At 67.4% G+C, this 21,579-nt stretch overlaps 1 protein-coding gene across 1 annotated transcript; it reads right to left on the bottom strand.

Moving 5' to 3' along the window:
* Positions 1 to 94: 94 nt before the first annotated feature.
* Positions 95 to 21,188, bottom strand: SPTB (spectrin beta, erythrocytic). Its single transcript, XM_054201512.1, has 36 exons — positions 21,032 to 21,188; positions 17,104 to 17,301; positions 16,864 to 17,015; positions 16,464 to 16,637; positions 16,268 to 16,359; positions 16,105 to 16,185; positions 15,899 to 16,014; positions 15,572 to 15,684; positions 15,301 to 15,488; positions 15,098 to 15,215; positions 14,292 to 14,450; positions 13,915 to 14,217; positions 13,590 to 13,740; positions 12,638 to 13,499; positions 12,421 to 12,558; positions 11,571 to 12,330; positions 11,272 to 11,474; positions 11,097 to 11,187; positions 10,879 to 11,025; positions 10,508 to 10,771; positions 10,094 to 10,309; positions 9,918 to 10,007; positions 9,541 to 9,816; positions 8,168 to 8,298; positions 7,686 to 7,890; positions 7,210 to 7,584; positions 6,881 to 7,125; positions 6,664 to 6,802; positions 6,500 to 6,584; positions 6,192 to 6,388; positions 5,963 to 6,072; positions 4,576 to 4,657; positions 1,588 to 1,757; positions 1,329 to 1,502; positions 1,210 to 1,252; positions 95 to 528 (listed from the first exon to the last, which is right to left on the bottom strand). The coding sequence occupies exons 2-36, from the start codon at positions 17,249 to 17,251 to the stop codon at positions 352 to 354; spliced, it is 6,975 nt and encodes a 2,324-aa protein (XP_054057487.1). The 5' UTR covers positions 17,252 to 17,301; positions 21,032 to 21,188; the 3' UTR covers positions 95 to 351.
* Positions 21,189 to 21,579: the final 391 nt, after the last annotated feature.

Consider the following 21,579-nt stretch of genomic DNA (forward strand, 5'->3'; position numbering starts at 1 on the left):
AATGGATGTATATATATAAATACAAATATATATATATACACATGTGCACACGCGTGTTTGGCGCACACGCGTGTTTGGCGCACACGGAGCCGGGGGGGGGGGGGGGGGGGGGGCAGGCTCCTCTACGTGCCGCCGTATATGCGGACATGGACGTGCGCCCTGTCCCTTATACGGGGACTGTCCGGCTCCTGCCCACGCGTGAAGCCCGTCACCTGCCCCATAGACCCGCCGGGACCTATAGCCACACGCACACGCGTGTCCCTGCGCACGCGTGGCCGCGGGCACCGCCGCCGTGACCCCGGGGCGCGGGGTTCCCCCCCCCCTCCCCTCCCCTCCCCTCAAAGGAGGGGGTTATTTCTTTTTTGGGAAGAAGCTGAACCGTTTCTCCTTGTCCTTGCGGGGCAGGGGGGGTTCCGGGGGGGCCGGGGCGGGGGGCAGGGGCAGGGGCAGGCTCTGCGCCTTCCCCCGGCTGCCCCCGCACTCGGTTATCGCCACGCTCAACCCCTGCAGCCAGGCCTGCAGCTCCTCCTGCGGGCACGGCCACCGCCTCAGGGGGGGCTCCCCCGGCCCCCCCCCGGCACTTTCCCGGCCACCACGTGTCCCTCCGGGTGATGCCAGCTGCCCCACATCTTCCCCGGGTACATGTGTCCCCCTGGGCACCGCCAGCCCCTCACCGTGTCCTCATGGCGCCCATGGACCCCTGGGCATTGGTAGCTCCCCACCATGTCCTCATGGCACCCCTGGCCACCCCATGTCTACCTGGGCACCCCGTGTCCCCCACCATGTCCCCACGGCACCCCTGGCCGTGCCACTGGGCACTACAGGTCACCCTGTGTGTGTGTGTCCCCCCCCCCCCTCCCGGGTACCGCTGGTCCCCTCTGCATCCCCCTGGGCATCTCTAGCCCCGCCATGTCCCACTGGCCACCCTGTGTCCCCCTGGGCACTGCCAGCCACCCCACGTTCCCACAGGCACTCCTGGCCACCCCGTGTCCCCCTGGGCACTGCTAGTCCCCCTGTGTCCCCCAGGAACCACCAGCCACTCTCTGTCCCCCTGGGTACCATTGCCCACTCTGTGTGTCCCCCTGGCCACCACCAGCCACCCGGGTTCCCTCCTGGGCACCGCTGGTCCCCTCTGTCCCCTCCTGGGCATCTCCAGCCTCACCCCTGTGTCCCCCTGGCTACCCCGTGTCCCCCCGTGTCCCCTCTCACCTCATCCTTGCCATGGAAGAGCCACTCGCTGCCATTGCTGAGCCTGGGGACGGAGGGCGGGTGGCAGTGAGGCATGTGTCACCCTGTGCCACGCCGCCCACCCCACGCTGGTGCCTCACCTGAGTTTGAAGACGTGCTTCTTCTTCTTGTAGCCGGCGGCCACCTCGCAGAGGGCGTCCCGTAGCCCCAGGGGCTCTTCGCCGTGGCACGGTAGCCCCAACGCCCGGCTCTTGGCATCCTTGAAGAAGGCGAGCTGGCCGCCCCGCAGCACGCAGTACCGCGTGCTCCACGACCTGCCGCCACACTGCCAACGTCACCACGCCGCGCGCCCGCACTGCCCGCCGCCACCGCCGCCGCTGCCACAGCCACTGCGCCTACCGGTTGGACGCCCGTTTGGTGGCTGCCTCCAGGTCGTGCTTGCGGCCGAGGTAGCCCTCCAGCTGGACACTGCTGGCACGGGCCGGCAACGTGGCCGGCTCCTCCAGCTCCTCCCGCGGTGGCCGTGGGCTCGGTGACACTGGCTTCTCGTTGCTCATCGTCCGCGCCAGCTGCCGCAAAGCAACAGCCCCGTTACACCGCCGTGTCACCGCCCGCCACCAAAAGCCACATCCTGAGGTCCTGTCCCTGCCCACGGTGGCAACCCTGTCCCCAGCGGGGGCTCGTGGTCCCCAAGCAGGTGGCCTGGTGGTGGGTGCCAGCCAGGGGTGGGTCAGCTCTCGGTGACAGTGACCCCAGCAGCTCCGGCACATGGGAGCTGGTGGCTACTGGGAGGACACCAGTGAGTGGCTGGGACACGGTGCAGCCCCAGGACACACACCCCGGGCTCAGCGCGGTGCCAGGGCCCCCCCCCCCGGTTTGAGATGGGGGGGGCTGAGCCACCCTGGGGTTGTCACCCAGGGGGCTTGGGGACAGTGGGGGATGCCAGAGGGCAGACTGGGTCCAGTCGGGGGCCGTGGTGGGATGGGATGGCCGCCCGGTGGCAACAGACGGGTGCCACAGGGCCGGGGGGTGGCGATCCCGGGGTGCCCGTGCCCTCCTCCTGCGCTCGGGGACAGCCCCAGCCCGGCACGGCTGTGTCTGCTGTCACCACAGGGGGACGGGGAGGTCCCGCGGTGTGTCCCACCACGAGGGATGGGAGGAGGGACGCCGGCCTTGGAAGCTGGGAGGTGACCGTGTCCCCAAGCGGGCAGGCAGAGAGGGACGGTGTCCCCAAGCAAGCAGGCAGTAACTTGTCCCGAAGCAGAGAGAGGGGGCTCCTGTCCCCAGGGAGCCAGAAGATGCCAGTGTCCCCAAGCAGGCAGAGGGGGACCCTGTCCCCAAGGAGCCAGAAGACACCCACGTCCCCAAGCAGGCAGAGGAGGACCCTGTCCCCTGGGAGCCAGAAGATGCCAATGTCCCCAAGCAGACAGTGGGACCCTGTCCCCAGGGAGCCAGAAGATGCCAATGTCCCCAAGCAGACAGTGGGACCCTCTCCCCAAGGAGCTAGAAGATGCCAATATCTCCATGCAGGCAGAGAGGGACCCTGTCCCCAAGGAGCTAGAAGATGCCAATGTCCCCAAGCAGGCAGTGGGACCCTGTCCCCAAGGAGCCAGAAGATGCCAATGTCCCCAAGCAGGCAGTGGGACCCTGTCCCCAAGGAGCCAGAAAATGCCAATATCTCCATGCAGGCAGAGGAGGACCCTGTCCCCAAGGAGCCAGAAGATGCCAATGTCCCCAGGCAGGCAGAGGAGGACCCTGTCTCCAAGGAGCCAGAAGATGCCAATGTCCCCAAGCAGGTAGTGGGACCCTGTCCCCAAGGAGCTAGAAGATGCCAGTGTCCCCAAGCAGGCAGAGGGGGACCCTGTCCCCAAGGAGCCAGAAGATGCCAATGTCCCCAGGCAGGCAGAGGAGGACCCTGTCCCCAGGGAGCCAGAAGATGCCAATGTCCCCAAGCAGGCAGAGGAGGACCCTGTCCCCAAGGAGCCAGAAGATGCCAATGTCCCCAAGCAGGCAGTGGGACCCTGTCCCCAAGGAGCTAGAAGATGACAGTGTCCCCAAGCAGGCAGAGGGGGACCCTGTCCCCAAGGAGATAGAAAATGCCAATGTCCCCAGGCAGGCAGAGGGGGACCCTGTCCCCAAGGAGCCAGAAGATGCCAATGTCCCCAAGCACAGTGGGACCCTGTCCCCAGGGAGACAGAAGATGCCAATATCTCCATGCAGGCAGAGAGGGACCCTGTCCCCAAGGAGCCAGAAGATGCCAATGTCCCCAAGCAGGTAGTGGGACCCTGTCCCCAGGGAGCCAGAAGATGCCAATGTCCCCAAGCAGGCAGAGGGGGACCCTGTCCCCAAGGAGCCAGAAGATGCCTGTGTCCCCGAGCAGGCAGAAGAGGCAGAAAGGGTTCCTGTCCCCAGGCAGGAGGAGCAAGCAGAGAGCAATGGTGTCCCCGAGCGGGCAGAGCGGGCAGGAGGAGCAGGGGGGCTGGCAGTGAGCACAGGGTGGCTGGCGCACAGGGTGATGGCGCCCAAGGGTGGCAATGCTCCGTGGGGTGACGATGCCCCGAGGGGCAATGATGCCCTGTGGGGTAATGATGCCCTACGGGGTGCTGATGCCTTGTAGGATGACGATGCCCCCTGAGGTGACAATGCCCCACGGGGTGACAACAGCCCACAGGGTGATGATGTCCCATATAGTGGTGGTGTCTCCTGGAGTGATGATGTCTCCTGGAGTGATGATGCCCCTTGGGGTGACGATGCTTTGCAGGGTGACATCCCCACGGGGTGATGATGCCTTGCAGGGTGACATCCCCACGGGCTGACGATGCCCAAGGGATGGCGACGCCCCAAGGGCCATGTCCTGTGTGTCCATGTCCAGCTCTGCCCGATGTCCCCTCCGTGCCGGGGCAGAGCCAGCCCCATTCCCGAAGCTGGGTGCTCAGAAAGCCGGGTGCCACATGGCCGGTGCCGTGCGGTGTCCCCGTGGGATTGTCCCTCCGCCGACAGCAGAGGATGGCGCCCGGGTTCTGCCCGTCCCGGGGCAAATACTCCAGCTCCGGCTGCTGCTCCAATCCCACAGACACCCGCGCACCCACGGGTGGCCCAAGCCTGGCCGCTCCAAGCCACTGCAGGGACCCCCCCACCCCGGCCACCCCAGGAGCCGGGGCGAAGGGGAAGGTGCAGCACCCACTTGCCCGCCCGGCCTTTTTTGGGGTCATTTAGCATTTATTCAACTCAAGGCAAGGAACAAGGCAAGGGCTGGGGGGGGTGGGGAGCCGTCGGCATGCCGCGGTGACGGTCACGGGGTCTGCCAGGAGCCTGCGGGACATGCGGGGACATTTTTTTTTTTTTTTTTGCTGCCGGGGAGGGAGAAAACTAAACTCAAGAACTGACCGGCTCTGGTCCGTCAGTGGCGGGCGCGGAGGTGTCCTGCGTGGTCGTGCCCTTCGTCTTCTCCTCTTCCTCCTCCTCGGACCTGCGGCGGGGGGGTGGCCTGCTCAGTGTCCCCGGCAGAGCCTGGCACCCCCGAAACCTCCCTCCCAGCCAGCTTGTTGGGGAAACGCAACCGCAGTCCCGCAGGGAGCTGGGAATGGCCGCTCCTCTCCCATCCCCCCACCCCCCAGAGGGATGAAAGCCCCGGCGCGGCAGAGCTCGACCTTCACCCCTGCTCTTCACCCGCATCCATTTACTGCTCCGAAAGGGCAAATTGCTAAAAAAAACCCTTAATGCTTTGAGAAGGGGGATGCTGGAAATGATGCTCAGGAGCTGGCCGGCCACCATAGGCTGCCCCTTGCCCGAGGTCACAGAATCACAGACTGGTGGGGGTCGGCAGGGCCCTCTGGAGATCATCCCCTCCAACCCCCTGCCAGAGCAGGGTCACCCACAGCAGGTGGCACAGGAACGCCTCCAGGCGGGTTTGAATGTCTCCAGAGACGGAGACTCCCCCACCTCTCTGGGCAGCCTGTGCCAGGGCTCTGCCACCCTCACAGCAAAGAAGTTCCTCCTCGTGTCCAGATGGAACTTCCTATGGTCAAGTTTGTGCCCGTTCCCCCTTGTCCTGTCCCTGGGCACCACTGAGAAGAGCCTGGCCCCATCCTCCTGACACCCCCCCTTTCAGTATTTACAAGCCTTGATAAGGTCCCCCCTCAGCCGTCTTTTTTCCAGACTGAAGAGACCCAAATCCCTCAGCCTTTCTTCATCAGAGAGGTGTTCCAGTCCCCTCAGCATCTTGGTAGCCCTTTGCTGTCCCCTCTCCAGCAGTTCCCTGTCCCTCTTGACCCGGGGAGCCCAGAACTGGACACAGCGCTCCAGCTGTGCCCTCCCCAGGGCAGAGCAGAGGGGGAGGATGACCTCCCTCCACCTGCTGGCCACACTCTTCTTGATGCCCCCCAGGATGCCATTGGCCTTCTTGGCCACAAGGGCCCATTGCTGGCTCATGGGCATCCCGTTGTCCCCCAGGACTCCCAGGTCTCTTTCCACCGAGCTGTTCTCCAGCAGGTCACCCCCAACCTGTCCTGGTGCGGGGGGTTATTCCTCCCCAGGTGCAGCACCCTGCACTTGCCCTGGTTGAATTTCATAAGGTTTCTCTCTGCCCAGATCTCCAGCCTGTCCAGGTCTCTCTGGATGGCGGCACGGCCTTCTGGGGTGTCAGCCACCCCCCCCAAACTGTGTCATCAGGACACTTGCTGAGGGTGCGCTCTGTCCCCTCATCCAGGTCATTGATGAATATATTGAACAGGACTGGAGATGGTGGCCCCGGGATGCCACCGGCCTCTCTTACCCGGCTTCCAGCTCTCCATCCAGATCCAGGCGGTAGTCGGGAGCCTCGGAACGCGTCACCCCATCCTGCGCCAGCCCCTCGCGCAGCGTCCGCTCGCCCAGGAGCTCCAGCTGCCGGGGAAGGGGACGAAGGCGTTAGGTGCTGGTGGGGACGCGGGGTGGGGAAACTGAGGCAGGGCAAGCAGAGGGCGAGCCAGGACGGGCCGTGCCCCATCCTGAGCCTTCCTCACCGTCGTCAGCTTCCTCAGGGCGGCGATGCGCTCCTCCCAAGTGGCCGAGGACTTCTCGAAGGCTTCGTGCCGCTTGAGCAGCTTCTCCACCGCGTCCACCGTCTGCCCGTAGTCGCTGCTGGCCAGGTAAGGCTCCTGCGCTATGAGCCACGACTCGGCCACCGAGGCGTCCCGGGAGAACTGGCACACCTCCAGCACTGCAGGGCAGGGACGGGTGGCGCTCAATCCCCTGCCACCGCCGCCACCACCCCCCTTCACCGGCCGAGCCACGGTGTGTGTCCCCCCCCCAGCACCGCCGGCACACTCACACAGCCGCAGCCGCTCCCAGCGCTGCTCCCACATCTCCATCATGGCCTTCCTCTTCTCCACCAGCTCCACCAGCTTCGTCTTGATCTACGAGGGGACGCCGTCACGGGGTGGCCCCGGTGGCACCGTCCCTGCCGTCCCCCCGCCCCGTCCCCACTGCCCTCACCTCCGGCGAGTCCTGGTGCTTGCGCTGCAGAAGCTTCTTGCCCAGCTCAATGCAGGTGGTGAAGTTCTTGCTCCGGGCATCCACCTCGGCCCTGATGCCCTGGTGGTACTTCATGAGCAGCTCCACCGAGGAGACGTCCCTGGGGACAGAGAGGTTAGTGGCATGGGTGCTGGCTCCCGGTAAATGGCACTGGGAGCCCGCCCGGGCGCAGCCGTACCTGGGTTTCTCCTGCGTCTCGATCTGCCGGACGGTGCTCTCCATCCAGGAGAGCAGATCCCGCGCCATGCTGAAGAAGCGATGCTTGTCAGCCGTGTCCACCAGCCGTGCCCGCCGCCCGCTGCACGCCTCCAGCAGCGCCCGCAGGGCTCGGGCCACCTCCTGCTCCTGCTCCTGGATGCCGGCCGCCTTCTCCCCGGCGTAGGCGGTCTGCAGGCGCGCCGCCGTCTCCCGAAACTGCTGCACCTGAGCCAGAGAACGTGGGGGATGCTGAGTATGGGTGATGGCAGCACCGGGCAGCCCCGCCGTCCCTCAGGGATGCATCCTCACCTGTGTCTCCAGCAGCTGGAGGTCGCGCTCGAAGGCGCTGTGCATGCGGTGGAAAGCCTCCACCGTGCCGGCGTCTTCACCCAGGTCCTGGGGCAGCTCCTGGCGGCGGGCGGCAATGAGGGCCAGCAGCTCGGCGCCATCGTAGAAGTACTTGTGCAGGTCGTAGGAGGCGGCGAGGAGCTGCATGCGGGTGTCGATCAGCTCCAGGAGGTCGGCCCAGCTCTCGTTCAGCCCGTCCTTCCACTCGGCCATGGTGGCCGCCTCCACGTGCCCGGCGTCGATGAGGTCCTCGATTGTCAGGTTCACCCGGTCCACGCGTTCCTGCCCCACGCTGCCCGTCTCCCGTGCGAACTCCCGAAACTTCTCCCGCAGGAGCTGCAGGGGGGTGGGGGAGAGAGAAGAATCCAGCTTGCTCCCCGTCCCCCTAAAAACCACATGCCGGCACCACTGTGCCCATCCCAGCCCAGCATCCTCACCGTGACGTGGTCCAGGTCCTGCCCCATCTCCTGGGAGGAGGCGACCACGTCGCGCTCGGCGATCCACTGCTCCAGGTCCTCCACCTCCCGCTTCAGCTGGAAGAGGTGGGACATGTTCTCCAGGCGCCGGCGGCGCTCCTCGGCCACCTCCTTCAGCCCGGCGTAGTGCTTGTCCACCTGGCCCTGCAGCCGGATGATCTGCTCCCTGCGCGGCCCCGGCACACAGACACCCCAGTTCTCACCCGGGAAAAGATGTCCCCGACCCATCCGTCTTGTCAACTAGGGGGGTTTTTTTTGGGGGGAGGGACCCCACTCTGCGCTCCCCGTGTCCCTCGGCCACCACCTCCCTACCACAGCCGGGACAATGCCACCCATCCAGGGCAGCCAACGCCACCGGGGCTCCCGCTGAACCACCCCCCAACCCTGGTGCTGAGGGCACGGGGCGCCCCGAGGGACGGGGGACACACGGTGGTGGCACCTACCCCTCAGGGTGGCCGGCGGAGAGCAGCTGCTGAGCCCTCCCCGCCAGCTCCTTGATGGTTTGGCCATAGTCCTCGATGGACCGCTGCTGCCGCACGTGTCTCTTCAGCATCACCAAGCCGCTCTCCTCGTCCTGCGCCATGGCAGACACCAGTGCCCATCAGCACCCTGTGTGGCCATGGGATGGGGACGGGGGTCTGTCCCCAGTGCCCACCCTATGGGCACGTTCTGTCTCCATCCCATGCAGCGGGGAGCAATGGTGAACTCAGTGGGGCATGGCATGGGGTGGCATGGCATGGGGTGGGGTGGCATGAGGTGGCATGGCTTGGTATGGCATGGGGTGGCATGGCATGGGGTGGGGCAGCATGGGGTAGCATGGGGTGGCATGGCATTGGGTGACATGGTGTGGCATGGCATGGGGTGGGGTGGCATGGCATGGCATGGGGTGGCATGGCACGGGGTGGCATGGCATGGCACGGCTTGGCACAGGAAGCATGGCACACAATGACACAGCAATGGTCAAGCATGGCATGGCACAGGATGACTTGGCATGGCACAGCGTGCCATGTAATGACGAGGCATGGCATGGGATGACCTATAATGGCATGGCATAGGGTGGCATGGCACGGCACATAATGGCACGGCCTAGCATGGGATGGTGTGTCATGGCATGGCATATGACGACGCAACATGGCATGGGATGGACGGTGTGCTATAGCACAGTGTGACACGGCATGACGTGCCATGCACTGGCATGGCATGGGGTGGATGCCATTTAATAATGGCACAGGATGGCACGGGGTGGCGTGTAACGGCACGGTACAGGGTGAGGTTTAGCAAAGATGCTGGGAGGGCTGGAGTCCCTCTGCTGGGAGGACAGGCTGAGAGAGCTGGGGGGGTTCAGCCTGGAGAAGAGAAGGCTCCGGGGAGACCTTCCAGCCCCTTCCAGGCCCTAAAGGGGCTCCAGGAAAGCTGGGGAGGGACTCTGGAGCAGGGAGGGGAGCCGTGGGACGAGGGGGAAGGGTTTTCCACTGCAAGAGGGGAGATTGAGATGAGATCAGAGGGAGAAATTCTTGGCTGTGAGGGGGGTGAGCCCCTGGCCCAGGTTGCCCAGAGAAGCTGTGGCTGCCCCATCCCTGGAGGGGTTCAAGGCCAGGTTGGACGGGGCTTGGAGCAACCTGGGCTGGTGGGAGGTGTCCCTGCCCAGGGCAGGGGGTGGCACTGGGTGGCCTTTAAGGTCCCTTCCCACCCAAACCATTCTATGACTCTATGTTTAACAGCACAGCGTGGCACGGTCCGGGTTGACACAGGATGCCCCATCACGGCACAGATCCCCCCCCAGGACATGGGGACACCCCAGGGAGCCACCCCTCACCTTTGGCTTCTCCTCAGCTCCCATGAAGAGCTCCTGCTCGCTGACCCAGGCCTCGGCCTCGCCAGCGTCCAGGTAGTACTGCTGCGCCTCGCCGGCCTCCCGCAGCCGCCGGTGCCGGGCGGCCACCTCCGCCTGCAGCGTCTCCCACAGCCCCTTCAGCTCCCGCACCCGCTTCTCCAGCTCCGGGCTTGGCTGGGCGCCGCTCACTGCCGCCTCCCCCCGGCTCAGCACCTCGGCCAGGCGGGGGGCATGGCCCCCCAGCTCCTTCTGCAGCGTCTGCCGGCGACACGGATGGTCACGGCGGGGCTCACCCGTGGGATGGGTGGCCCCAAGGGACCAGCCGGGGCGGCGGGTGCCACCGCTGCACCCGGGCTCACCTCGTTCCTCTTGGCCAGGCGCTGCACGCTCGGGAGGTCGGTGCCGTGCTCCGTCGACCTCGCCAGGGGCAGCCGCTCCTGCACCCACAGCTGCGGGCGAGAGCACCCGTTGAGCCCCACGTGGCACCCACGGGTGCCCCCGGCTCGCCGGACCCTGCCACGGTGAGGATGCTCACCGTCTCATCCTCCAGATCCCGCCCGAGCTGGTACATGGCCTTGGCGGTTTCCAGCTCCTTCCTCCTCCTCTCCAGCGGCTCCAGCAGTTCGAGGAATCGCTGCCGGAGCCTCTGCTCGTGCCCGTCAGCGTCCGGCATGTCCCCGGCAGGGGGGGGACTCTGCCACTCCAGCTCCTCCAGCTCCTTCATACGTGCTCCCACTTGCTCTTCCAGTCTCTGGTGGGGAAAAACAGCGCGAGCTGGGGGGCAGAGCTGGGCCGGTCACCCCCAAGGCACCATCCAGCCCCGTTCGGGGACATAACGTGACACCTCAGACCCCAAACCAGGGGCAGCAAGCCCCTACCGAAAAGAAAAGGTGACGTGCCACCACCCCGCCACCCACCCAGCCGCTCGGCTGGCGGCGCCACCACCCACCTTCAACCTCTTCAGCAGCAGGTTGGTGGCGGTGAGGTCCTTGGCCTGCTCGGCGGCGCGCAGCTCCTCCTTCGCCCGCCCCAGCCAGCTCTCCAGCTCCTCGTAGCTCTGGGCGTACAGCGCCGAGCGATTGGCCTCGAAGAGCTGCCGGCCCTTCTCCTCGGCGGCGCCGCGCAGCGCGTCCCAGCGCCGGCGCAGCTCCTCCAGCCGCCGCGTCACCACCTCGCCGTACTGCGGCTTGCGGCTCGCCAGCTCCTTCCCTTCCTGCCAGCAACACCCAAGAGGTCGGTGGCCGCCATGGCGCGGCTCCACCCTGGCACAAGGACATCCCACCCAGCCGGGAGGTTCCAGGCAGCGGTGCCGGCACCCACCGTCTCAATCTTCTCCAGCCAGCCCTGGTTGGATGCCAGCTCGGCCATGAATGCCTGGTGCTTCTGCCACTTGCTGTGGAGGCCGCGGGCTCCGCCGAAGGCGACGTCCTGTGCCGTCAGCATCTTCTCCTCCATCCAGGCGTCGAACTGCGGGAAAAGCGTGTCAAAGCTTGGCTGGTGGAGACCTCCCAGCGCCGCCGGCCGTGCCGTGTCCCTACCTCCCGGCAGCTCTGCAGAAAGGTCTGCAGCTCGTGGTTGTCTTGCAGCAAACCCGCCGCCTCCTCCGCCTTGGCCACGACGGCTCCGTGCCTGCCAGGGCAACCAGAGATGGGCGGCATTAGCCCCGCTGCCCGCCCACCGCCCGCCCACCCGCCGGCCCCTCGCCGCACTCACCGCTCCTGGAGGGCCTGGCACTTCTCGGCGATCTTCTCGGCAAAGATGTTGCCCTCGGCCACCAGCTTGGTGCCGCCGGCGACCACTTCGGGGACCTTCTCGGCGCTGCTCTCCATGCCGGCGCGGAACTCCTGGAAGCGGCGCAGGGCGGCAGCCGAGCCCTCCAGCGTGGCAGGCAGCTCCAGGTGTGCCAGCGTGTACTCCTGGTGGGGTGACACGGCGGGGAGGTTGGTACCTTTTTGGGGTGGCCCATGAGCCACGGAACCACCCCCCCACCGAGACCCACCTCGGTCACCCACCTGGTTGGCGAGGAGGATCTCCGCCTGCTTGGCGTCGCGGAGGAACTCCTGGAAGCTGCGGCACTGGGTGAGGAAGCGGTGCCGGGTCTCCGCCATCCTGCCCAGGGCGGCCCAGCCCACCTCCACGCCGCGCAGACGCTGCCGCAGCCCCTCGTACTGCGGGTCCTCCTGCTCCCCCACCACCCTCTCCCCTGCCTCCACCAAGGCGGTGAAGGCGGCTGCGTGCTCTTCCGCGTCTCGCCGGGCGGCCTCGTGGCCCTGCAGCAGCTCCTCCGCCTCTGACAAAGACGCCGGCATGTCGTCGGTGGCCGCCACGGCTTTCTGAGCACCGAAGAGCCAAGCTTGGAAGTCATCCAGGTCCTGCAAAAAGCTCCGGAGCTGCCCGGCTTCCCCCATGGAGGCTGCCCGCTCTCTCAGAGCCTCCTGCAGCTCTTCCCAGGCGGCTGTCGCCGCCGCCAGCCGCTCAGCCACCTCCCCGGCCACCTCGGGCCGTTCCTCGGCCAGGCGGTCAGCCTGGGAGCGCAGGGCGGCCAGGCGGTCCTTGGCGACCGCCAACTCCCGCTCGATGCCGTAGAGCTTGCGTTGGGTGGCCAGGATGCCCGCCAGGTCCCGTCCCAGCTCGGCGGTGGCTTTGACCACCTGGGCTTTGCCCTGCAGCCATTGCCGGGTCTCCTGGCACTCCAGACGGTAGTTGAGGAGGCGCAGAGCCGAGCCCACCGCCCGGCCACGCTGGGCCGCCAGCTCCCTGAACCGGTCCCACCTGCGGGAGGGAGGGGGGTGACGGCGAGGGGATGCGGACGGCGGTGACCCGGCATCGCCCACTCACCCCGGCGTCGCCCGCCACCGTTACCTCTCATTGAGCTGCTCCTGGCACTGCCGCACCTGGGGGCTGCGGGGGTGCCCGCTGGCCAACAGGCCATCGGCTGCCTGGTTGACGGCGGCGATCTGGGAAGCCACGGTGGCCATCTCCTGCTCCAGCCCATCCATCCTGTGGGGACGGCCAGGCTGAGAACGGGCCACACTTCGGGACACAGCACGGCTGCGCCGCCACCCGCCGGAGCCCCTACCTGTGCTGCGCCACGTCCAGGTCCTCCAGCGCCTGAGGGACCTCCGGCTGCCCCAGCCAGGTCTCCTTGGCCCCCATCCAGAGGTGGCAGGCGTCGCTCTCCCCGAAAACGGTGTAGAGGTCGAGGGCGTCCTGCAGCTGCCGGCCCCGCCGCTCGGCCAGGGCGGCCACCTCGGCGTGCAGCTCCCGCAGGGCCGCCAGCCGGCTCTGCGCCTCGGGGCTGGCTCGCAGCTCCGGGGGGAAGCCCTCGACTTGTCGGGTCAACCCTTCCAGCTGCTCCTGGGCGGCCGCCAACTCCTCCAGCAGCTCCTGGTGCTGCCGCAGCAAGGCGCGGGTGCGGGACTCGTCCTGCCCCAGCTCCTGGCTGCCCGCCCGCCGCCGAGCGTCCCGCAGCCCCTCCGCCAGCTCCTCCGCCTCCGCCTGGAACTGGAAGAAGCCCTCGGCCTCCCGTAAGCCGCGCCGGCGGAAAGCCGCCAGCTCCTCCAGTTGCCCCCACAACCCCTTCACCGCCGCCCCCCGCTCCCGCAGCTGCGCCGCACCCGGCCCCGCCAGCCCCTTGCCCGCCGCCAGCGCCCGCTCCAGCCGCTCGCCCCGGCTCCGCAACTCGGCCTCGAAGGCGGCGTGGCGGCGCTGGAGCACCAGGACACCCGGCAGGTCCTTCCCGAAATCCAGGGAGGAGTAGAGCTGCTCCTGCTCCTTGATCCAGCCTTCCGCCTCGTCCAGCTCCCACAGGCAGGTCCAGAGGGACCGGGATTGCTCCAGCAAGGCTCTCCTCCGGGCTGCCAGCGCCTGCAGCTCCCGACGGCACATCTCCAGGTGGCTCACGCGATCCCGGATGACTTTGGGATCGCAGGGACGGTAGCCTGGTCGGGAAACATGGTGGGCGCCCATCAGCGGGGTGTCCCGGCTTCCCCCGGCTGTGCCGCGGTCCCGGTGCGTCCCGGCACACCTACCCTCGGCGTCGGCGAAGCGGAGGGCAGCGGCGCTGATGGCGCGTGTCTTCTCTGCCTGCAGGGCCATGTCCCGCTCCAGCAGCCGGTGGGTCTGCAGCAGCTCCTCCGCCTCCAGAAGGTGCTTCCCGGATTCCGGCGATGCCAACTGCACCTGCAGGAGAGTCCCAGCCGTCACCCACCACCAGCTCTGGCAGACGGCACCCACCGACACCCAAAAGCCGCCGCCAGCACCCCAGCATCTCATCTGCTTCTCCAGGTGGGTCCCACCAACGTTTTGCCTGGTGGGACTGAGGCACCCCACCCGTGGTGGCACCCCACGGCTCACCTTGACCTCATCCATCCAGTCGATGCTGTGGAGCATCTCCTGGAAGAGGTGCTGCAGGGCGAGGTTCATCTCCAGGCGCTGGCGCCGGGCGGCCAGCAGCTCCAGGAGCTGCTCCCAGAGCCGCAGGATGTTGTCCTTGCGCGCCTTGATGCGCTGGATGTCGTGGTAGCCCTCCACCTCCAGCTCCTTCGCCACCGCCTCGATGGCCTGCACCCGCTCCTTGTAGGCGGCCGTGTCTGTCTCGATGGCCTCGTGCTTCTTCTTGGCCGCCTCCACCGCCGACAGGTCCTGGCCAAAGTTGTCCTGCCCCAACACAAAGCCCACAGTGAGGGTCCGGCAGGGCACCCTGGTCCCCAGGTGTGTGTCCCCCGTCTCACCTGGGCCACCAGGCGCTGATTCTCGCTCAGCCAGGCCTCCCGCATGGCCGCTTTGCGGTCGAAGCGCCGTGCCAGCTGCTCCAGCTTCTCCTGCCGGATGAGCTCGTTGCGCAGCGCCAGCTCCCGCTCGTGCTCCGCTTTCTCCAGCTGCTCCCAGGCCTGGGGGAAGGCGGCACCGGACATGGGTGGCATCTGTGTCCCATGTCCCCCCACCCACCCATGTCTTGGTCTGCTGGTGAACCCCAATGTGACCCACTGGTGAAGAAGCATGGCTACAGGAACCCAACCTGCCCTGGGATGGACATGACCTGCCCCTGGATGGACTCAGTGTGTCCTGGGATGGACTTGAACTGCCCCAGAAGATGAACCCAACTGACCCCCAAGAGATGGCCCCAACCTGCCCCCAAGAGATGGCCCAAACATACCCCAAGAGATGGACCCAACCTACCCCCAAGAGATGGACCCAACCTGCCCCCAAGAGATGGACCCAACCTGCCCCCAAGAGGTGGACCCAACCTGCCCCCAAGAGGTGGACCTGGCTTGCTCTAGAACAGACCCAGTCTGCTCTGAGATGGACCTGAACTGCCCTGGGATGGATCTGGAATTGCCCTGGGATGGACCCGACTTGCCCCAGGATGGACCCGACTTGCCCCAGGACATCCCTGACCTGCCCCAGGACATCTTGGGGAGCAAAGCCCCCTGGGATACCAGGGGAAGAGCTGCCCCCAGGTCACAGGGTGCCACGGGAGCAGCCACGTGTCCCCGCGGCACGGCGCACGGCCGGGCTGTCAGGATGGGCCCCGTACCCGGTTGATGTCGGAGACCAGGCGGCCCTCGTGCGGGGTGTAGACGCGCTGGTTGTTGGCTCGCATCCGCGACTGGATGGTGAAGAGCAGCACCTCCAGGTTGCCCTTCTCCTGAAACCTGCCCCGGAGAGAGCTCAGCTCGGGGCACCCATGGGTGCTCACCACCACCGCGCGGGCACGGGAGGGGGCTCGGGGGCGCTTACTTGGGGGGCTTCTCCACGGTGCGGTAGGTGCTGAAGGCTTGCAGCTGGTGCTGCACCCCGGCCAGCGAGTTGGCGAAGCTGCGGCTGTTGAGGGAGGCGATGGTCTGCTCGATCCAGGTGAGCAGGTCGGAGGCCAGCCCCCCATAGCCCTCGATCATCCGCTCCGTCTCCTTGGCGTGCTCGATGACCTGCGGTGGGGATGGCGGTGAGCACCGGGTGCCAGCACCCTGGCAGAACCCTCCCCCCCACCAGCCCCAACGCCGTTCCCTACCTTGCCCAGACGCCTGCCTTCCACCTCCAGCACCTTCATCTTGGAGAAGTAGTGGTAGAAGGCCACCACGTAGGTGATGATGGACTTCTCGTCGGGGTTCTCCGTGAAGACATCTGCCCGGCGTGAGCGAGAGGCGTCAGTTCTGACCCAACCTCTGCCTCACCCCAGGGGCAATGGGCCACCACAGCCTCGTGAGGTCCTCGCCTTGTTCCCACCCAGACCCTCCTTCCATGGGGTGGAAGCCTCTCTGTCCCTCCAGGGGGCCTGGGCACGTCCCAGGGTGTAATGGGGAAACTGAGGCAGGAGGGTGGGCAGTGGCAGCCTCACCTTCAGGGTCGAGGAGTGGGGTGATGCCCAGGTGCCGCTCTGCCACGCTGAAGGCATGCTCCAGGTTGTGTCGGGCATTGGATTTGGTCAGGTTTTGGAAGTCAACCAGCTCGGGCCTGGGGACAGACAGCATGAGACAGCCGTCACACAACCATGTGTCACCCCCTGTGCCACTGCCACCCCGGTGGCACCGCCGTGCTGCCTACCTGTGCCGGTGGATGAGGGCATTGAAGGCCAGTCCGTCCTTCCAGCTGGAGGTGAAGTTGGTGACATTCACGTGGGGGTACCTGCGATGGGGACAGGGCATCACCGTCACCCTCCGGGCACCCCCAGACCCCGTTGCGGTGAGCTGTGGGTCCCACCACCTACCCTGCCGTCTTCATCTGGCACCAGAGCAGCAGCGCGTCCCTGGCGGAACGCGTCTCCCGGCCCTCCTGCGTCTGCACGATGATGTCCTGGATCTGGGGACAGAAGGACATCCCTGGTTGGAAGAGCACATCCGTGGAGGAGGGCTCCCGCTCGGCAACAAGCCACTGAGGGGTGCCCCCCACCCAGCCAGCCCCACCTGGAAGCGGAGGATGATGGTCCAGATGAGGCCGAGGACAAGGCGGTGGTTGCCGTCCACGATGTCGTGGGAGCCCATGTTCTCCAGGTGGACCCGCTGCTCCTTCAGGAACTGCAGCGCCTTGTCCACGTTCTCCAGGCAGTGGATCCTCATCCTGCCCTTGGTGGGCTTGGGCTGGGGCATGACAGAGCTCAGCACCCTCCCCTCCAGGCTGAGTACCCCCACCCCTGCCTGGGGACACCACCGCTGCCACCCCAACCCTGGTGGAGCCTTGCTCAGCGCCAAGGTCAACAGCCTTGGTGGAGCATCAGAGGTCTTGGGGCATGGCATGGCATGGCACGATATGGCATGGCATGGCATGGCATGGGTCCCAGGGTCCTCAAGTGGATGGGAGACCTACCAGAAGCTCTCCCGACAGCACCTCCAGCAGCTTGATGAGCACCCGCCCGTCCCGAAGGTCCATGTAGAGGTCGGAGATGCGGCAGGTGACGCGAGCCAAGTGCGAATTCACCCACTTGGTGAAGGTTTTCTTCTGCACGGCCTCCCGTTCGTCTGCAACGAGAGCCGGCACGCTGGCACCGGTGGCAGGGCCAACCTGGGGAGGCAGGACCGAGGTGGGACCCCAGACCCCGTCCCTGACCTGCCAGAGCTTTGATGCGGGAACGCTCGAAGAGGCGCGCCGAGCTGTTGTCGTTGTCCAGCTCATCGTCGGAGGCGTCCCAGCGGACGTTGATGCGGCTGTACTGCTGCTGCAGCTCCAGCTGCTCGTAGTCGTTCGCCGAGGTCATGGTCCTGGCGTCCCCCGGCCGGCTGGCCGTCGGTTACCGGCGAGAAGCCCCTGGAGGAGGAGAGCGGGGGCATCGGCATGGCGGCGGCCGCTCGCCAGCCCCACCGCCCGCGGGGATTTACGGCGCTGAGCCCGGTTAAGCAGCTCAGAAGGATTTAGCCTCGCCTCCACCCAGGTGTTGGGGGGCACCTGGGTGCTGCACCCCCCGGGGGCTCCCCCCGCCGGCACGGACCCCTCTGCCAGACCGTGCTGGTGGCTACCTAACGGTGCCGCCTCCCCACCCGGGTCCTGCCAGCCCACCCCATGTCCCCAGGGGTGTCCCCCCCCAACCCCAAACTCTAACTCTGGGTGCCCCTCCGGGCGCTGCTGGCACCCACCCCGACGCCTGCGCCGTGGAGGGGCTTCGCCTGCACCCGCGGCCGAAAGCGGGTGACAGCTGCCGGTCGGGATGGGGGGGCCACCCACCCCCGGGGACATTTGAGACGCAGATAGGACATGGCCGGTATCTAAAAATGCCTGCGAGCAGCTGTCGGTGGCAGGGAGGAGGCGGTTGGGGCACCCAAGGGGTGCGGGGAGCCAGCCTGGGGGGTCCCCATGGCCGGCACCCCCTCCTGGCACCCTGGAGCCACTGGGAGCCCGTGGCTGTGGGTGCAGGGGGGGGAACCCCCGAACCCCTGGTGTCCCCATGAGCAGTGACACCCCCCGGTCCCCGGGGACCCCCGCGCAGGTGACGGTGGCAGAACTTTATCGGGGCCGGCAGGGCTGGGCTGCGCCCCGGCTCCGCACCCTAATCGCCCCCGCGCAGGCAGGGCCGGGGCCGGCCGCTTGCACGCCAGAGCGTGCCGCAGCATGCAAGGGCAGGCAGGAGCGTGGCAAGAGCGTGCAAGGACATGAAGGAGCGTGTAAAAGGATGCACGTGTGAGCAAGGACATGCGGGAGCATGCCAGAGCGTGCAAGAGTGTGCATGCACAAACAAGTACATGTAGGAACATGCCAGAGCGTGCAAGGGCATGCAGGAGCGTGTAAAAGGACGCACGTGTGAGCAAGGGCATGCAGGAGGGTGCCAGAGCGTGCAAGGGCATGAATGAGCGTGCAAAAGGATGCACGTGTGAGCAAGGGCACGCAGAAGTGTGCTAGAGCGTGCAAGAGCGTGCATCTGTGAGCAAGAACATGCAGGAGCGTGCCAGAGCATGCAAGGAGATGAAGGAGCGTGCAAAAGGATGCACGTGTGAGCAAGGATGTGCAGGAGCGTGCCGGAGCGTGCAAGGAGATGCCAGAGCATGTAAAAGGATGCATGTGTGAGCAAGGACATGCAGAAGCGTGCCAGAGCACGCAAGGACATGGACAAGCGTGCAAAAGGATGCACGTGTGAGCAAGAACATGCGGGAGCATGCCGGAGCATGCAAGAGTGTGCATGCATAAACAAGGACACGTGGGAGCGTGCAGGTGCGAGCAAGGACACGTGAACGCGTGCAAGAAGGCAGAGGAGAGCGTGGAAGGCCAGGCCGGCGTGTGTCGGAGCGCATGGGAGCGGGGCCCGCAGCCCCCCCGAGTGGCTCCATGCTGCTGCCAGCCCTCCCATCCCGCGGCCAAAACCCCAGGGGAAGCCCAACTTGGGGACCCCAACACCGCAGGAGCTGCAGCCGGGCCGCCCGGGCACCATGAGGTGTGCTGAGTTGTGTTGGGTCTCTGCGGCGCTGCCGTCCTGGTGGGAGACCTCGGTCCTGGCCATGCCTCCCCCACACCATCACCACAACAACGAGGAGGAGGAGGAGGAGGAGGAGGAGGAGGAGGAGAAGGAGAAGGAGGAGGAGAAGGAGGAGGAGGAGATCACGCCGAAGCGAGCCACAGCGGGGCCCAAGGGAGCCGCCAGCGTGCATTTCGAGCGCGGGTGCTCACCGACCCTTTAAATCTCCCTCTGCCGCACCAGCGCCTTCCAAACCGCCCCGTTTGGCGGAGCCACGTCGCCGCCGGCACCCGCCGCCCCGGCATTGCCATTTCCCCGGCTCAGCGAGAGGAAAGCCGGGAATGCCGGGGTGCCGGCCCCGCTGCGAGCATCCTGCGGCCGGAGCCAGGGCAGCATCGCCTTCCCCCCGGCCGGCGGCTCGACGCCGTGAATCAGCACTTCCCGGCAAGGGGCTGGCACCGTGCCTCTGCCAAGGTCCCCCCTGCACCCCAAGGGTGGCCGGGGCAGCGCTTCGGCACCTGCCACCCACGGCACCCTCGAGTCACTTCCCCCCGCCACCGTGGTGTGCTGCCGGAACACCGGTTGCCGGCGTACGGGAGCTCACCGGGATCCCCCAAAACACCCCAAAACAGCTGCCCCATCACCTCCACCTGCAGCCTGGCATGTCCCTGGGGTGCCCACTGCCCGGCATGGCTTTGCTTCACCAATTAGCGCTTTTATTCCTCATCTCCACCAAACCAGCGGTCGGCCACGCTCCTGGTGTGGCCGGGAAGGGGCTGGAGGTGGGGGGCATCCCCGCGGCCCCCCGATAGCCGCCTGCCTCCCAGGCGCACGGCCAGGGCTGGGAGCAGATGGTCCCGCTCGGCGCGGCCGCTTGGCATGGCACAGGGTCGCTGGGCACGGCACAGCTCCGTCAGCTCCGGCCACCCCTCCCCAGCCACGGCAGGCAAAGGTTTGGGTTTCCCCAAGGCCGGAGGAATGGGTGCGGATGCCGGCCGTGCCAGGACTGTCCCATGTCACCTAACCCGCCGGCGCCACGCACACGTGCTGACACTCCACAGACATTTTTGGCTATAAATAGGCCTCCCCCTGCGCACGGCGCGGGCCGAGCCCCACTCCCTTCTTCGGAGCTGCCCCCCTGGCGCCTCCTCACCCACCCCAAAATCACCAGCCGGGGGCCTAAAAACACCCGACAACTCCAAAACACTCCTCGGGGGGCCATGATGGCACCCACCAGGGGTGCGGGGGTCGCCTTCACCTGCCACCCCCTCAAATGACTTAACCCAAGGGGGCGAAGGGCACCGCCATCCCCTGGCTCCGGCAGCCGGAGATTTGCGAAGGCAAAAGCCTCCCTGAAACGGGAGCCGGGAAATCGGCCCCGGCTGCTCCCCGACTTATTGGGGTGCGGGGTAGAAGTTCCCCCGGCCCACGAGCATCCTCCCGCCGCCACGCCGGGATGAGGGGGGCCAAGGGCACAGTGGCCAGAAAACTCTTCCCAATAACACCAGTTTCCCCAGTCGCTAAAAACTGGTGGTCGAAGCGGGCTGGGCGATGCGCCTCCGGAGCCAGCTCGCCCACCGCGTCCCGCCGGCACATGTTTGGGGGTGACAGGAGCACCCGGGAGCGGCGCGGGGACCCCGCCCGGGGCTGGCACCGCCGGGGAAAGCGTCCCCAGGGTGTCCCCAGAAAGTCACCGCCGCTCGCCCGCCCCGTCCTTCCCGGCAAGCCGCACGTCCCCGGCGGGGACAGCAGCCCCGGGGGACACGGGGTGACATCGGGACACCCCCCCCCCCCTCCCCTCCGCCTCAAGGAAAAGGGGGTGCTGACCCCCCTCCGCCCCCCCCACCAAACTTTAGTCCGTGCCCGCAACCCCCCCCCACCCTCCCCGGGGGACCGTGCCCGGTGGCTCGGGGCTGTCCCCCAAACCCGGTGTCCCCGGGGCGGCGGGTCCCGCTGTCCCCCGCTTCTCCCCGGGGAGCGGCGCCTCCCGGTGCCTCCGGTCCCCTCCCGCTCCCCCCCGCTATACACCGACACCCCCGGAGGCGGCGCATCCCGGTACCCGCCGGCGGTGCCCGGGGCGACCGCGGCTCTCACCTGCGCGGGGCGGCGGGCGAACGAGCGGCGGCGGCGGGCCCGGGGCCGGAGCCGGGACCGGAGCGGGGCGGGGGGAGCGGAGCCGCCCTTCGCGGCGATATAAATAACATTATCTGTGCGCGCAGGGACATTCCTGCCCGGGGCCAGCGGCGCTGCCCGGCCCAGATAGCCCCGCTCCCCCCCGGGAGGGCCGGGCGGAGGCGGGCGGGGACGGGCCGCCCGCCCCGCAATGCAGCACAGCGGCCCCCCCCCGGCCGCCGCCGCCACCGGCACCGGCACCGGCCGAACGGCGCAGCCACCCGCCGCCACGGCCGGGGGGTCCCCGACCGGCCCCGCTGCACCCTCCCGGGGAGCCCCCCGCTGGCCCACGGTACCTCCCGCTAGCCCCGCTGCCTTCCCCCCCCCCACACCCCGCTAGCCCCCGGTACCTCCCGCTAGTCCCGCCGCTCCCCCCGCTGGCCCCCGGTAACTCGGGCTGGCCCCGCTGCCCGCCCCTGGCGAGCCCCCGCTGGCCCCCCGGTACCTCCAGCTGTCCCCCCCCGCCCCCC

Source organism: Rissa tridactyla, chromosome 4 (genome assembly GCF_028500815.1).
Source record: "Rissa tridactyla isolate bRisTri1 chromosome 4, bRisTri1.patW.cur.20221130, whole genome shotgun sequence".
In the NCBI taxonomy this organism is placed as follows: Eukaryota; Metazoa; Chordata; class Aves; order Charadriiformes; family Laridae; genus Rissa; species Rissa tridactyla.